The 16,691-nt window shown below is 38.0% G+C and overlaps 1 protein-coding gene across 15 annotated transcripts in view; it reads right to left on the bottom strand.

The window, feature by feature from the left end:
* LTBP1 (latent transforming growth factor beta binding protein 1) overlaps nucleotides 1-16,691 on the bottom strand; it is a 456,484-nt gene that overhangs the window by 137,640 nt on the left and 302,153 nt on the right. For 5 of the 15 annotated variants that reach the window (XM_024998486.2, XM_024998488.2, XM_024998491.2 and 2 more), the window contains 4 exons: nucleotides 15,268-15,495; nucleotides 13,084-13,106; nucleotides 7,669-7,768; nucleotides 6,776-6,874 (listed from right to left, as the gene is read on the bottom strand). In XM_024998486.2, the coding sequence (XP_024854254.1) occupies nucleotides 6,776-6,874; nucleotides 7,669-7,768; nucleotides 13,084-13,106; nucleotides 15,268-15,495 (450 nt within the window). The remainder of the gene's footprint in view (nucleotides 1-6,775; nucleotides 6,875-7,668; nucleotides 7,769-13,083; nucleotides 13,107-15,267; nucleotides 15,496-16,691) is intronic. The other 10 variants (XM_024998489.2, XM_024998492.2, XM_024998494.2 and 7 more) reach the window with 3 other exon arrangements.

The raw sequence follows: 16,691 nt of genomic DNA, 5'->3' as shown, positions 1-16,691 counted from the left end.
AAATAATTTGGGAAAAAAATATATAACACAGAAATAGCACATAAATAATACTACTATTATCTCACTGTCATCAGGCAATAAACAACACTTAAAACAGATGACATCATGGATAAGCCCAAATGGCCCAGTGGAGGAAGACCAGGGCTCAAGTGTGACAAGCTAAAACACACCTTTGTTAATGGGGTCTATGGTTTGAATGAAAAGAAAAACAGTCATGCTACTGTCATCAATAACCCACTGTGAATTCTGAAGAAAAATGTGGAAAACAGTGCTTTAACAAAACTTCACTATGGAAATGACCTAAATTGGGTTGAGGTTACTCTCCAAAACCCAAACCACATTCATTTTTCATCAAGTGTTATTCACTGTGCTGTGATTTTAAGACAACTGATGCAAGTTATTTGAAAAGTTGTTAGGCTTTAAAAGGAAGCATATGACTACAGAGCTGCAGTATTTTGCATAAAATCACTTGGATTATGATAAAGGCACACATTTAAAATTATTTATATCTTTAGTGAACCTATTTATACTAATTCACTATCAGAAAAATAGTTTATAGTCAGTATAATGTCAAGATACAGGAAAAAAAATCCAAAAGACTAAAGTCATAGGTAATTAACATGACTGCTTAAACTTAAATGACTGATAATAACCATATAAAATAATGAATTATGAGACATACACAGTATAGATTATATAATAATCTTCAGCAGGATAGGAAAATGCTTATTTTTTAAGAAAATATAGTCAGGTACATATTATAATATAGGATATGATCTAAATTATTTTATACACAGAGCAGCAGATTGGAAGAAAATAAATCTAAGTGTTACAATTATGGGGATTGGTACTGTCTATATTTTTCTGTATCTTCCAAAATTTCTACAATGAACAAATGTTATTACTTCTATAATCAGAAAAGTCTTTCTTAAAAAATTATCATTTCTATGTGCTGCAAAAATCTGAAGGTAAAAAATGTAATCCTCTCCAGGTTCTACTTCTAGACTCTCAGGTAAGAATTCTCTTCTCTGTTTATAAGAATTCTTTAGTAGAATAGTGTGAGAAGCAGTTCTTTAACCATCTATTCTTAATGTAAGCCAGATGGCTCCTTTTAAAATTAATGGTATTTAGATTTCTTGATTTCCTTTGAAATTATTTTATGTTCTTCTCTGCCATTTGCTTAAATCAGAGAAGACATATTGATCAAATTTGCAAAATTTGACAATAGAAGATGACAATATACTAGGAAGAAGTAGTCAGAATTAATTAAAAGATTGTACATCTGGGGTTTTCAGGAAATGCCTGATGGGTACTCATTGCCCCCACTCCCACACATACCAAATATTTATCTGTTCTTTTTCAGGCACAGCTTTAGAATGGAATGTTTACACGTGTAAGTAAAGTCTTCAAAAATATGTGATGCTTAATTCAGATGGGATACTTTCCTATGCCAATGTGCCAATATTTAGATAATTTCTTCTTAAGTCAACTCTAAGATAGAAGAAATGATTAAGAATTTTAACTCTTTTGTCTTAAGAAATGAACAATAACGGCCTTTCCTTCCAATTTAGTATCTTAAATAGAAGCTATGAGGTTGAAATATTTATGAGGAAAGCTTGAGAATTCTTAGCTGATTACCTCATAGATTATGTATATAAAACTGCAGTTTGAAAATGTTGATCCCAAATGGCACTAACGTATGTAAGAAAATGCTACTCTGACACCACTAGAGGGTACTAAGAGATACATCAGTGTGAGGGGATATTTACTAACATATTCTAGATTTCTATAGTTTGTCCCATTTTTTATACACATGATAAATTGTATCAGTTTATCCTCAGAGATCCCATTTATCTATTTGCTATCCCACCCTTGTAAGTTCAAAAAGAAAAATTAATAACTTCAAAATACTTCCGCTTCCTCTTTACCATTCATCAAAAAATTTACCAGATTATAGTCAACAATACTAAATCTTAACTTTCCTTAACACACAAGAAAGCATGTGACTTGATAGAGATGTTAGCAAATTCTTTTGCAGTAATCATAGTGCAATACACAAATGTATCAAACCAGCACTGTATACCTTAAACTTATACAATGTTATATGTCAACCACATCTCAAAAAACAACAAAAAAAACAACAAAATTGATCAACACCATTTTTAAAGTTAAAAAAAATTATTGATACTCCTAAAAGTTTCACACCTTCTCTTCCTACACTTCCCTTCTTTGCCTGTTACACTTTCATTCTTGATTATAAGTTACACAGAAAGGCAGTCCTGATGGTATTGTCTTAAAACTGAAAAAATTAAATTTCAGGCTTAGGAAAAAAAGTTTCTGGATTTCTCTGCATTTGGGGGGGGGGGCAAAGACCTTATTGCTTTACATTTTTCTAAGAGGTCACTCACACAGCCATGCTAGCCTGTTCCCACAGAAAGATAAGTTCAGGTCAAAATATACATTTCTCCGTATGTGCTGATGGCACAGACACAGGCTCTGGGAATATGGTAAAGCCTTGCACAGAAAGCAGTAATGATTGGTATCTGGGGCACTCAGGTTAATGATCATGTCTTCTCTTCTGAAGCATGTTTGGCTCCCCAGAAACAAGAGACTGTTCCCACTGGACTCTTGGAAGCGTCCCCCTTCATAATGCCCATCATATTTCCCCTAGGGTGCAGGACTGCCCTTACACACGCGGCCCCTGAAACAGCTTCACCTACATCAGGCCAAGGACTTCATTGTATCTTTCCCGGGAGTCCATTTAGAATTTGGAAAAAAGAGTCATGACCAAAAGCCAATGGAAAACCAAATGGTCTATTTGTCCCAGAAAGACAGCCAGGGATAGATTTAAGAGTCTGGTGTCTTTTAGAATTAAATGAAAAAGAAAGCTTTTGGCAAGATATGAAAATGAATATGCTGACCTTTTGTTTTTTTCCTGCTCATGTGATTACTCAAAATAAATAAATAAACAGAGCTGGAAATATTAAAGCATGATGATTTTACATGCAACAAAGTTCATCTTCCATGAGCCTACATAGTTTATTGAGGCTGTCATGACGCTGGTAATATGCTTCAGGGACAAAGGTTTTTATAAAGGGGTCACTGATGAGTTCTGGAAAAGATCTGATGAGCAAAATAGTTTTTACAACGTTTGGGCCATGATGATTACAAAGGTTTACACAAAGCAGTCATGAAAGTCAGAAAAATTTCTGGCTGGTCTGCAAGGGCCACGGAGAAAGTTTAGGAAGAGCTGGCAGAGGAAGGTATCAAATGTCAACTCATGGAAAGGTTTACAAAAATGCCCTGGCTTCCTAACTGCCCCACAAAGAGCATAAATTGTCCCACAACAATTGAAGCAGATGTTTCCACTTTGTAAATACTCGCCAGAGAAATAAAGGTTTGATTTTCCAACCTATCCTTGAGCTACTAAGACACTATGCTAAATCAAGAATTTATATGCTGAAATGTATCATTTCTTTGGAAACAGTGTGCCAATAATATTGCAAGCCACCAACTCAGCTGCTCAGAGTGGAAAATATCACCCTTATTCCCTCCAAATATGTGGCTCCCTTTATAATTATTGCAAGTCAAAGTGAGTCTGACGAAATCTACAAAGGCTACTTCCAATTTCGCCATCATAAAGATATCATTGCTGAGCAATGTGAGGCTGATTTTGGTTATTTTAGACGCCTACATATTATTCTATTCCTTTCTTCAATTCATGGAAGAAACTAAGTGACAAACATCTACCTCCTTTCGTGTTCCAAGAAAAAAAAAAAACAACTCTGCCTAAGGTTCCAGAGAGACTTGATCAGATTGCTCCTTCAATCTACATACCTGGCTCTCTTATCAAAATCAATGGGAACATCTATATTTTGATTTCAATTAAATTTGATACAAAACATTCTTCTTGTTCTAGGATAGATTACAGATCATAGTATAGCTCCAAAACTGCAAATTATTTAAATTCAAAAACTATTTAAAATGTTCTCCCCATGCATTGGTTCAGAAAGATTCTTTTACTATAGGAAGTCAGAGCACCTATAAATGCTGTGTGAAAATGAAATTTCAATGTCACTTGTTTCCTGGAAGGAAATATTTGTGCTTCAAACATGTGATAGCAGATGTTAGCCCTGTATCTCTGCCAAACTCAAATTAAGCTGTCTTCTAACAACTTGATATAGCACAACTACTTTCATTTTTTCAATCAGTTCCACAGTTCCACACTTCACTTACTGAAGCTGAGTAACTGCAGTTTGTTATTCCTCACAGGGCTGCATTTAAATGATCAAACTGCGTGTATCTAGCCAAACCTCTACAAAGCTAAACTGCAAGAAGTCTGTTTGTTAAGTCAGCCGTCGTTAAAAAGGCACAAAACGACAGTGTCTTCACAGTGGAAAATAGAAATAGAGTACTTGAAAGAACTAGCACATCGACAGACTGCAATTTTCTTTTTTAACGCAAATATAAACAATGAGAAGACTCGCTGACCAAACGGTACATTATATGTTTGTATGCCTTGCACAGCAGCCATTCATGTGCTGTGCTTTGTCGCTCAGTCATGTCTGACTCTTTGCGACCCCGTGGACTGCAGTCCGCCAGGCTCCTCTGTCCATGGGCTTTCTCCAGGCAAGAATACTGGAGTGGGTTGCCATGCCCTCCTCCAGGGAATCTTCCCCAACCCAGGGATCAAACCCAGCTCTCTCTCATTGCAGGTGGATTTTTTTACCATCTGAGCCATCAGAGAAGCCCAGTCTTTCATAAATGGGTTTAATGAAATAAGTAGATACAGCTGTAACTTCAGAACAGAGAAAAACAATTTTAGCTACAGCCATTAAAAACAAACAAAAAATCACTAGCATTTCACTCTGTCACTAGAAACACAGGGTTTGGCCAGAAAATTCATTTGAGTCAACCCACTACTTAGAGGAGTTAACATTTCTGTATCACTCTGCTCACTATTTACAGTAAAACCAAAGAGCAGCTGCTTTGCATTCACATGGGAAGGCCATGACTCTGGGTGCAGCTGTGCCTTGAGGGTATAGCTGAAGCAGGTGAGAACACACTGCTGGGTCCATGACGTGACTCTGCACTACTTATCTGCACTTCACCTCAGGACAGGGCAGTGGTTTAAAACCACTTTTCTGTCTGCTGTATCAATTCAAGTGTCTAAGAGAAAGTGCATCCACAGTTTTGAGAAAATAGGTCAAAGCTTTGGTTTTAAAACATATAAAAACTGTTATGTACTTAACGGCGTACAACTTGACGTTTTAATATCTATACATTGTGAAATGATCACCACGATCCAACTAATTAATACATCTAACCAAGCATGTTTCTGTTTGAAATGACGCAATGTTATGTTTCTTAAGAGGCAAAACTCTGAGAGAGGCTGCACACTCCTCTATTAGCTTCTCCTGTATACACTGCCAACAGCATCCTGCAATGGTATCATGAACTTATGCTATTATGATGCACCTTAGTGATACTTTGTCTGACTACAAAAATATTTTTCCACATCAGAATATGTGGAATACACAAAAAAATCCAGTGAAACAACATCCAAACCCCTCAGACCCCACTCCCAAAATAACCACTGCTGATCTGGTGTATTTTCTTCTAGCATTTTCTCAATGTATGTCTTTTTTTTTATATAATTGGTTTAATACTTTTTATCCTTCATCTTTACATACTTCGTCTTGTATTTAGCAATATCTTGTGACCATTTTTCTGGTATATTTTTAAAAATTCTTCAAAAATACTGTAGTAATTGGTGGTAGCATAATGTTTCAATGTAGATATAATTATCTATTTCCCTGTAGTTAAATATTTAGGTTTTTCTATTTTTTCTCTATTATACACAGTGCTGTGGTAAGTGCCCATTTATACAAACCATTACATTATTTGTAATGGGGGGACATTATTTCCTTATACTAGTTATCTTAAAGTGGGATTACTGAGTTAAAAGTCTTGAACATTTTTAAAGTTCTTGATACATATTGCCAGTTTGTGCTTTCCAGGAAAGTTGAACTACTTTATATTCCTTTCTGTAATTGTGTGAGAGCCTTGACTTCACTCTAGTAAAAATGAAATATTACATTGATAAGAATAAAGAATTCTCACTTTAATTTGCATTTCTTTGACTACTAGTAAAGTTGAAATTTCCTATTACATACCTGTTTCTTGATATGTTACCTATGAATTATCTGATGATATTAATTTCATTTTTCTATTAGTATTTTTATTGCTGACTTATAAGACCTCACTATACATTAAGGATATTAACTTTTAAGCTGTTGGTTATAAATTATAATAAATCTTTATAATTTCTCACTAATGGCTGAAATAACATGTTTATTAAACAGAATTTTGAAAATATATAAAAATATATTGAAGAGCAGAAAGCTTATCCATGATCCTATTAACTGAGGATGGTTAAATACTTCAATGAACTTTTTTTTTCTGTGTTTATAAACATTTAGAAGATAAAATTGGAATCACTGTGTTCTGTATTTCTTAATACCATCCTATAAGCATCTCCTGTGACATTACTTTTAAAACATTAACAGCTGTGTGATATTCTACTGTATATGTGCCATAACTTATTTAAACATATTCCTACTTCAAAAATATTTAGATTATTTCCAAATATTTGCTCTTATGACTAACTCTGCCATGAGCGATCTTATATATGTGATACAATTTTGACTTTACATTTAAAATGTTCACATCCCTGCCTCCTCCACAGACTCTGCAATATCAATACTGTGCCTACCTGTTACTTGAGTAGGTGCAATGACTTGGCTGGCGCTTGATGTTGAAGCTTCAGGAGCTACTTCCACAGGCATAGGAGGTGATGTTTTTTCAATCACTACTATATGAGGAGGGAGAGAATAAAATGAAAATTAAAGCCTGTTATATGCATTGAGATCCCATTTCAAAATGTAAGCAAAATTTAGTCTAACAACATACTGCGGTTAATTCTTGGATATTAAGAGCAGCTATAGGTCCCTAAAGGTCATGATATTAACCTATAGCCCTGCTTTCCACATTTAGTGACATATCTGAGAGCAATTCGGAAGTCAAATGATGAACCCTCAATGATGTTCTAATAATATATACTACTCCTGACCACAGAAAATAGTGAAAAAATTTTATCATTATAACACTTATAATACAGTAGTCTCCCTTTATCCATGGAGCATATGTTCTAAGACCCTCAGTGGATGTCTGAAACTGCAGGTAGTATCAAATCCTATATATACTGTGCTTTTCCTATACTAGTGGGCAGGAAGCATATAGAACATGGATACTGGACAAAAGGATGATTCACGTCCTGGGCAGGATGGCGCTAGATTTCATCATGCTACTCAGAACAATGCACAATTTAAAACGTATGAATTGTTTACTTCTGGAATTTTCCATTTAATATTTTTGGGCTGTAGCTGACCGCAGAAAGTAAAACCATGGATAAAGAAGGATCGACTGTACCATACTTACACTAACATTATATGAGGATATTAATATACATAAGTGTATTTCACATTTCACTTCACTTAGGAATTCTCATGACTAAAACTTTAAAACCAGAGACACTCAACAATCTTCATCTTACTCTCTTATTCTGGGTACTCTTACAAACAAACTCCACAAATCAACACAGGCTACCTGGAAACTGTGGATGCAGATGAATGGTTGAAATGCCTGGAGAGAGCTGGGGTTGACCAGGCTCAAGTCTGGTTTTCTCTTGATCCAATGAAGGTATTTCCTGGATGGTTGTATTAAAAGGGGGAGAAAAAAAAAGAGAACTGAGAGTAGGAATTTTTAGTTTCTACATATTACTATTTTTATTTCATTAATTCTACTCTTAGGCAACAAATATCATAGGATATTACACAACTTGTACAACTGTGTAAAAAAATTTTTTTAAACGTACTATTGATGTGCTACTATACCAAGCCCTTGAGTTTTCCTAGCAGTGCTGATCCATGCTCACACCCTCACCCATTTCCCAGAGGCCCAAAGCAAAAGGTCTCTTAGACATTTTAAACAAATGCCTTGGCTCAGAGGCCCATGTTTGGTCTGGAACAAGGCAAAACTAATCCCAGAGAAGAACTAAAATAAGCCGTCACCTCATTCACATGTGGCTTCTGCCCAAATAAAATGACCAGCCACATCCTGCAGATTAAAAATGGATACAGGTGTGTCATAAGAAAGAGCACACAAGTATGGTAAGTCTGCCAATTACTTTCCATCTCCACCTCTCAGAATGCTGGTAGTTGAACAGCAACAGAAAATTAGGGACTTGGAGGAGACCAGGGATTTCCCCACACATCCTTTTGCCCACTCTTATCTCCTGAACCACAGACTTGTACCCAGGACTCAGTTTCCAGTTACAGCTCCTGTCAGGACTCCTGTAGACTGAACCATCAGGCTAGGTAAAGGTCTGTGACCTTGCCCACATCCATGTGGGGCCAGGGCACTCATGTCACCACTCCTGTAAAAGTATTCATCAGGTTATCCTACACACTCCTTCCCTCACTTTAATCACCATCATCTTCCAGAAAACTCACTCCCCTGGCTTCTCCCTTTTATTCAGTTCAGTTCCAGTCTGACATGTCAGTCACGTCTGACTCTTTGTGACCCCATGAACTGCAGCATGCCAGGCCTCCCTGTCTATCACCAAATTCCAGAGTCTACACAAACTCTTGTCCATTGAGTCGGTGATTCCATCTAACCATCTCATCCTCTGTCGTCCCCTTCTCCTCCTGCCTTCAATCTTTCCCAGCATCAAGGTCTTTTCCAATGAGTCAGCTCTTCGCATCAGGTGGCCAAAGTATTGGAGTTGCAGCTTCAACATCAGTCCTTCCAATGAACACTCAGGACAGATCTCCTTTAGGACAGGATCTCCTTGCAGTCCAAGGGACTCTCAAGAGTCTTCTCCAACACTACAGTTCAAAAGCATCAATTCTTCAGTGCTCAGCTTGCTTTATAGTCCAACTCTCACATCCATACATGACTACTGGAAAAACCATAGCCTTGACTAGATGGACCTTTGTTGGCAAAGTAATGTCTCTACTTTTGAATATGCTATCTAGGTTGGTCATAACTTTCCTTCCAAGGAGTAAGCATCTTTTAATTTCATGGCTGCAGTCACCATCTGCAGTGATTTTGGAGCCCCAAAAAATAGTCTGACACTGTTTCCACTGTTTCCCCATCTATCTGCCATGAAGTGATGGGACCAGATGCCATGATCCTTGTTTTCTGAATGTTGAGCTTTAAGCCAACTTTTTCACTCTCCTCTTTCACTTTTATCAAGAGGCTCTTTAGTTCTTCTTCACTTTGTGCCATAAGCGTGGGGTCATCTGCATATCTGAGGTTATTGATATTTCTCTCCGCAATCTTGATTCCAGCTTGTGCTTCTTCCAGCCCAGCGTTTCTCATGATGTACGCTGCATATAAATTAAATAAGCACAGTGACAATATCCAGCCTTGATGTACTCCTTTTCCTATTTGGAACCAGTCTGTTTTTTCCATGTCCAGTTCTAACTTTTATTGGGTTGGCCAAAAAGTTCGTTCAAATTTTTCTGTAAGATGTTAAAGAAAAACCTTCTCTCCTAGCTTTCTTTACTTATCACCTTTTCTGCTCTTAATAAAATAGATATCCTGCCTGAGTACCTCAAAGGCCCAATTTTGAAGGCATGAGTGCTTACAGGGTAACTCCATTTAGATATTCTACAAATCCCTCAAACCCATCTCTTCCTGAAAACATCCGGGCTCTGATTCCAACTTCTTCATCTCTGTGAATGCCACAGTCATTGATCTGTCCAGGTTTAAAGTCACTTTTCATTCCTCATTCCAAGCCCTGCCTATTTCCACTATTCCTTATATTGGTTCATCTTTTTCCACATCCACAGCCCCCCACTACCTTCATCTGCACTCACTCTCATTCTCAGTTCATAGTTGTCGTCTAATTGGCCTCTCAAGCTTCCTCTTCCCCCATCTCAGTTAATCCCATTGTGTTGCTTCTTCTAGAAACACAGAGCACTTACTACTTTCCCCTTCACATTTCCCCCTCTTCTTAAGAATACAGACTGCTGCTGCTGCTGCTGCTAAGTCGCTTCAGTCATGTCCGACTCTGTGTGACCCCATAGACGGCGGCCCGTCAGTCTCCCCCGTCCCTGGGATTCTCCAGGCAAGAACACTGGAGTGGGTTGCCATTTCCTTCTCCAATGCATGAAAGGGAAAAGTGAAAGTGAAGTCGCTCAGTCGTGTCCGACTCTTCGTGACCCCATGGTCTGCAGCCTACCAGGCTCCTCCACCTATTACCCATTGAAAGGTGATGCCAATCAGGCTCAACTACACCCCATCCCCTGCAGCCCAAGGTCAATGCTACCAAGGAGTGGACCATAACCAGGTGTTAATCAACTCCTGCAGCTTACAGACAGGATCCCAGACTTGTCCCCTCCCTCCCCCACTACCCAGGAGCATGGGGCGGTGGACTTCCTACTTCCTGATCCATGCCACTTCTCCACTTGACAAGTGGGTCCAGCTGAGGAGGCCAGTATTTCCCCACTGACTACAACTGCAGTTTGGTATTCCAAGCCTTCCGAAGCACCTCCCAAGTTCTCCGAGTCTTTCCTGCTCCCCTCAATGACCTCGTGCTGTCCCCACCCTCGACTTCACCTTTGTGCACATGATTTCTCATCAGTGGATCACCCTGCTTTCTCTTCATTGATCTTTAAGAACATGAGATCTCCACAGAAAGTCAAGACCATGAAGTCCACGGCTGCATTTTCCCCACTGCCTCCTCTCCGAACATGCACAAGAAAATTTTCGGGCCCTCTTTCCGAGTCTTTATGAAAGTTTCACAAACTCAACCATAAACAGAGGAGAAGAAAATCAGATAAGATGAGGTTGTCAGGGAGCTGGCTAGACCACTCGTGCTAAAGGAGTCCTCCCACTTACAAACCAGAACTAAATTCAAAATCAACAAAATTGCAAACTACCGTACGTCACTGATCTTTAGAGATGCTCTCCAAGAGCGGCAAATTATCCGTGTAAAATATGCAAATCTCTTGTACTTCTTTTGGGGGTCAGTATAAAAACATTTTTCCTTACTGGATGCTATCACTCTAAAATCATTCCTTTTTTCCTGGATTCTGTCAGCACTTTTAATGTTTGTGTTATTCTATCCCCATACTTATAAACTAAAGATTTTTAAAACTATTTATAATATTTTACAGAGGTCTATGTCCCCATCTAAAGCCTAATACTGCATTCTTACGAGAGAATGAACACTACACAAATGTACAAACATACAATAATTACCTAATTTTCATGTTACCAATAAATCTTCAGACAAGGAACAATATTATATAAACAGGACAGAGCTTCAGCAAATGCCAATATTTTCTACTAACAAATCTCACAATTCCAGTGTCCCATTTCATGGCCCCCCCAAAATGAAAGATTAAAATTTCTCTAAAATTTTAAGGAAGCAATATCCCAGTACTTGATTATCAATTTCAAGGGTAAGTTCTGCTCATACTCCAGTTTAAGTCAAACATGCATATCAAATTTTAGTTGAAGTGAGAAGTACATCACTCAGTATATATATGAATTCTGGAATAACACAATTACATAAACATGTCAGAACCTTTCTTTCCATAGATGTTCCAGGCCATAAACTAACTCTCTGAATTTCACTTAAGTCCCTGATTCCCATGAGGCCCATCATTTTCTTTCTTTTTTTTTTTTTAGAGCATTAATTTTTTTAATATTTATAATTCATCTTTTATAAATTATAAAAGTAAACTATTTTAAAAACTTCAAGTTATATGAAAGCTATAAAGCAAAATACTGAATTTCCTTCTCCCCCCCCCGACAGGGGTAACTATCTTTTAGTGTTTTTTTTTTTTTTTTTTTTAATAGTAGCCTTTCTTTTTTTTTTTTTAAATTTTATTTTATTTTTAAACTTTACAATATTGTATTGGTTTTGCCAAATATCGAAATGAATCCACCACAGGTATACATGTGTTCCCCATCCTGAACCCTCCTCCCTCCTCCCTCCCCATACCCTCCCTCTGGGTCGTCCCAGTGCACCAGCCCCAAGCATCCAGTATCGCGCATCGAACCTGGACTGGCGACTCATTCCATATATGATACTATACGTATTTCAATGTCATTCTCCCAAATCTCCCCACCCTCTCCCTCTCCCACAGAGTCCAAAAGACTGTTCTATACATCAGTGTCTCTTTTGCTGTCTCGTATACAGGGTTATTGTTACCATCTTTCTAAATTCCATATATATGCGTTAGTATACTGTATTGGTGTTTTTCTTTCTGGCTTACTTCACTCTGTATAATAGGCTCCAGTTTCATCCACCTCATTAGAACTGGTTCAAATGTATTCTTTTTAATGGCTGAGTAATACTCCATTGTGTATATGTACCACCGCTTTCTTATCCATTCATCTGCTGATGGACATCTAGGTTGCTTCCATGTCCTGGCTATTATAAACAGTGCTGCGATGAACATTGGGGTACACGTGTCTCTTTCAATTCTGGTTTCCTCAGTGTGTATGCCCCGCAGTGGGATTGCTGGATCATAAGGCAGTTCTATTTCCAGTTTTTTAAGGAATCTCCACACTGTTCTCCATAGTGGCTGTACTAGTTTTCATTCCCACCAACAGTGTAAGAGGGTTCCCTTTTCTCCACACCCTCTCCAGCATTTATTGCTTATAGACTTTTGGATCGCAGCCATTCTGACTGGTGTGAAATGGTACCTCATAGTCCATCAGGCCCATCATTTTCATCTCCCCAGATTTAAGTTCCATGAGAACAAGCAGATTCATCTGATTTGGTTTCTACTATTTCCCTAATATTCAGCATAGCGCCAGTCATATAGCAGGCACTCAATAAATGTTTATTGAATGAATGGCTGTTATTCAATATATTTCCTTAAGTGAAATGATGTATAATAGACATGTTACTATATTTAAGTCTTAAAAAATCACACATAATCTAGAAGAGAATCATTATGAAGGTAACAAAAGAAGACTTGCAAACAATGAATAAATTACCTTCTCAGGAGGTACAGTTGCCACTAAAACCAAAAAAGAAAGAAGAACATTAGTACAACTCAAGACAGTTTACTACATAATAGTTCAATTTTTAAAAAGCAACAAAAAAATAAAAATAAAAAAATAAAAAGCAACAAAAGTTCAGTCTCCAAAAGGATTAAGAATCAAACTAAATCAAGTGCAGAATTATAGTCAACTACCATTTTGGAGCATTTTACACATGACTGACAGGGGAAAACTGTATGTCATTCCTCAATTGCAGGAGATCAGCAGTAGATGGGATGCAGTTCTTTCCAACTCACTAACTATTAAAGTCATAGGAGGCAACACTTCCTGATTCATTGTCTCATGCCTACTCACAATTTTGTAGCACTTTCCATGCCTTAGAAAAGGAACATTTTCATTACAGTTATCCTTAATATAATAAACAATGTTTGAAATGCTTTCTGATATCAATGTTAAAAAAAAAATAAATGCCCCTGTTTCAGTAAGAGACCTAAGAAAGGGTGCTGCATTCTTGGTGCACACTGATCTTTAATGAAGCCCTGTGAGCATTTTCAGAAAGATATTCTAACAAGATTACAAAAAAAAAAAAATCACAAGCCAGCAAGATTCAATGAGCAATTAGCATCACTATGTTGAACAAATCACAGATTACACAATCACCAACATTATTATAGGGTGGTGGTGGTAGTGATTATGCCTTTCCATTTGAAACACTTCAAAAATCAGTTGTAGAATTAGTCCTCAAAACTTAGATCAATAATCACAGGGATTCTGCTCATGCGTCAACATCTCCATAAACATTAGTATAAGATATGGTAGATGCATTACTCCTAAACGCAATCAGGGTACCAGATTGCTACCACTGCTGCAACATTCTTGTGGTTAGAAAAAGTCAATAAACTTTCTAGCCTGTCTAACCTACCACCAAGAAACTCTTGAGGCAGAATCTGGACCACAGCCCATTTTCTGCTGCTTATGAAGAGGAGGAGGAATTGCAAACACCTGGCCAACCGTCCAGGAACCAAGTGGCCAGCACTGTCGATCTTAGATGAGGTCCTGCCTCATCTGCCTAACCAAGGAGAAGTGCAGCAAGTCCAAGAGCGGACTTAACTGGGCTACAGCACATGAAGGTTCAGAGCCCTGAAGAGAGACCTCTCTTCCTTGCCATGCTCCCAATGCCTCATCTAGCTTGAGCCCCTTCTCTCCTCACAAAATCCATAAATGCACACCCTGAACTCCCATCCAAGATCCAAGTGTGAAAGACCAACAGAAGCTTTATGAAAGCCAATACCTATCCCACACAAAGTTATGATTTTTGTTCATCCTATCTGGGGTGAGCACTTCTGTGGTGAAAAAGATATTCAAAGTATTGGACACGCTGGCTTCTATGAAGAGACAAAGATAGATAATCCTTCTTTCTGAAACAGAACGAATTGTCTCTAGTCTCCTTCTGGAGAAGAAGGCCTTAACCACCTCCTGGGAAAAATGTGTTCCTTGGTTTTATCACATGCTCTTCGTATGACATTTGCAGGTCAGTTGCTCTATGTCTCCAGTTCTCAAAATGCAAATCAAAGGACTTCACTAGGTGAACTCTCTCCAAAATCCCTTTCAAGGACCCTATCTTCCTTCATTTTGCTGCCCATTATCCCTGACTGCCTGTGAAACTATTTCATGGAAGCTGAGTTGATGCTTCAAGCCTGTGGATTCCACTTTTTAAAGTAAACACATATTTATTAAACAGCTCTCTAGATACAGAAGCAAATTCTGGCTATTCCCTGAAAAATCTAAACCACTATCCAGGAGTAAATAGCAAGAAAAAGTAGCCCCCAAACATAAGACAATGTCATTAGATTATCATGGAATGCTGTCACAATTGTTCTGGAGCAGTGGTTCTCAATCAGGGGTAATTCTTCCCCCAGGGGACATTTAGTGATATCTGGACATCTTTTTGGTTGTAACAATCGGGAGGGGGAGGGTGCTACTGGCACTAGAGGTTAGAGGTTAGGGATGTTGCTAAACACCCTATAATGCACAGAGCAGCCCCTCACATCAGAGAATTATCCACCCCAAACTGTCAATAGTGCCGAGGCTGAAAGCCCCTGTTGTAGAAGTTACATACAGGGAAACCAAAGACACACAAGACAGAAGGCTAGCTCCATGATCCGTTTCCACTCTCACCTTCTGGCTCCACCGCTCCTGGCCCCTGTTCCCGGGAGAAGGTCAGGGCCTCCACTGGTTCTTCCTTGGCTGGGAGAGGTGGAGGATGAGTACTTTTAGCAACAGGTTGAGTGTTCTTTGGCTTGACAAATACAGGTCCTTTACCTACATGGTGATGGATTGGCCTGCGTCTATGAACGCCAGAAACCGTATAACCCATTCCACCAGGACAGATTTCCTTAAAAGCAGCTAGATTTGGGATGGGAAAATATTCCTTTTAAAAATCTAAAAGTGCAAACTTATACAGAGGAAAACAGCATGATGAATATTGCTTAATAAACCATCACTAATTTATAGTTACATTTAAAAACTTAAAGAACAGATGCAAAATGCTCGAATTTCTCTCAAACTTGCATATTTACAGGAAAAAACTCAATTCTTCTAGTAAACATTTCTCCATCTGTTAATTCCTTATCTTACACAATCAGAATCTTATATAGAGAGAGCATATATTTTATATATCAAATTATATATATCAGAAACAAATTAAGAGATAGTATACATATATTTTATATTTCATATTCTTTATCACACTATGTATTACACATAAAATATATGTAATACATGAGATTTTTAGGTACAGAACATACTATATAGATTATATATATATATCGGAGGAGGGTATAACATCAGTAGAAATCAGACTTTTCACTCTTGCTTTGGTCTAATTTCATTAACTATTAACCAGGAACTTAGTAACGTCTAAATTAAATGACTAGCAAGAAGGTTAAAAAAGAAAAAGCAGTCACTATTGAGGGAAATGAGGTACTGAAATCATCCTAATTTGATTCCCATTGAAGAAACCAAAGATGAAGAAACCAGGGTGGGGAGTATCAGCTGATATGCAGAGGTTGGTTAAGAAGGAATGAAAAGGGCAAGTGGTTTTGAAGAAATACTCTCAGGATGCTGAAAATGAAGCCAGTCAAAGACACATGCTAAAGAGATGACAGGTAGAAATGAAGGGAAACGGACACACCAAGTTAGAACGTAGTTATTTTCAAGGGGAGGAGTGACAAGTGAGCAAAAGCCAGACCACAACCAACTGGTTGAATTATTGTGAGGACAAGGAGATATTCTGTATCCTGTAACTGCTATTCCTGCCAGGAAAGTGGTTTTGTACACTTAAAAAATATCAGCCGGGCACATGTGATTTCCTAACCTTCATTGCATAATCACCAGGAATAAGTCAAGGGGGAAGACAAGGGAGGCAAGGCCATGTGTGGCCTGAGGAGGAAAAGTCCACCTAATCTCTTTGGTGTTGGTATTGGAGGCAAGTTACCAAACGCAGACAGCAAAGGGCTTACAGTCAACTCCTTCATTTCTACCTTTAAAACTGAAAGTAAAATAAGTCACTTCCACTGAACAAGAGATCTCCTATGAATGTT

This window comes from Bos taurus, chromosome 11 (assembly GCF_002263795.3).
Source record: "Bos taurus isolate L1 Dominette 01449 registration number 42190680 breed Hereford chromosome 11, ARS-UCD2.0, whole genome shotgun sequence".
Classification (NCBI taxonomy): Eukaryota; Metazoa; Chordata; class Mammalia; order Artiodactyla; family Bovidae; genus Bos; species Bos taurus.
Note: the sequence above shows the minus strand (reverse complement) of the source record. Positions and strands in the feature narration are given on the sequence as shown.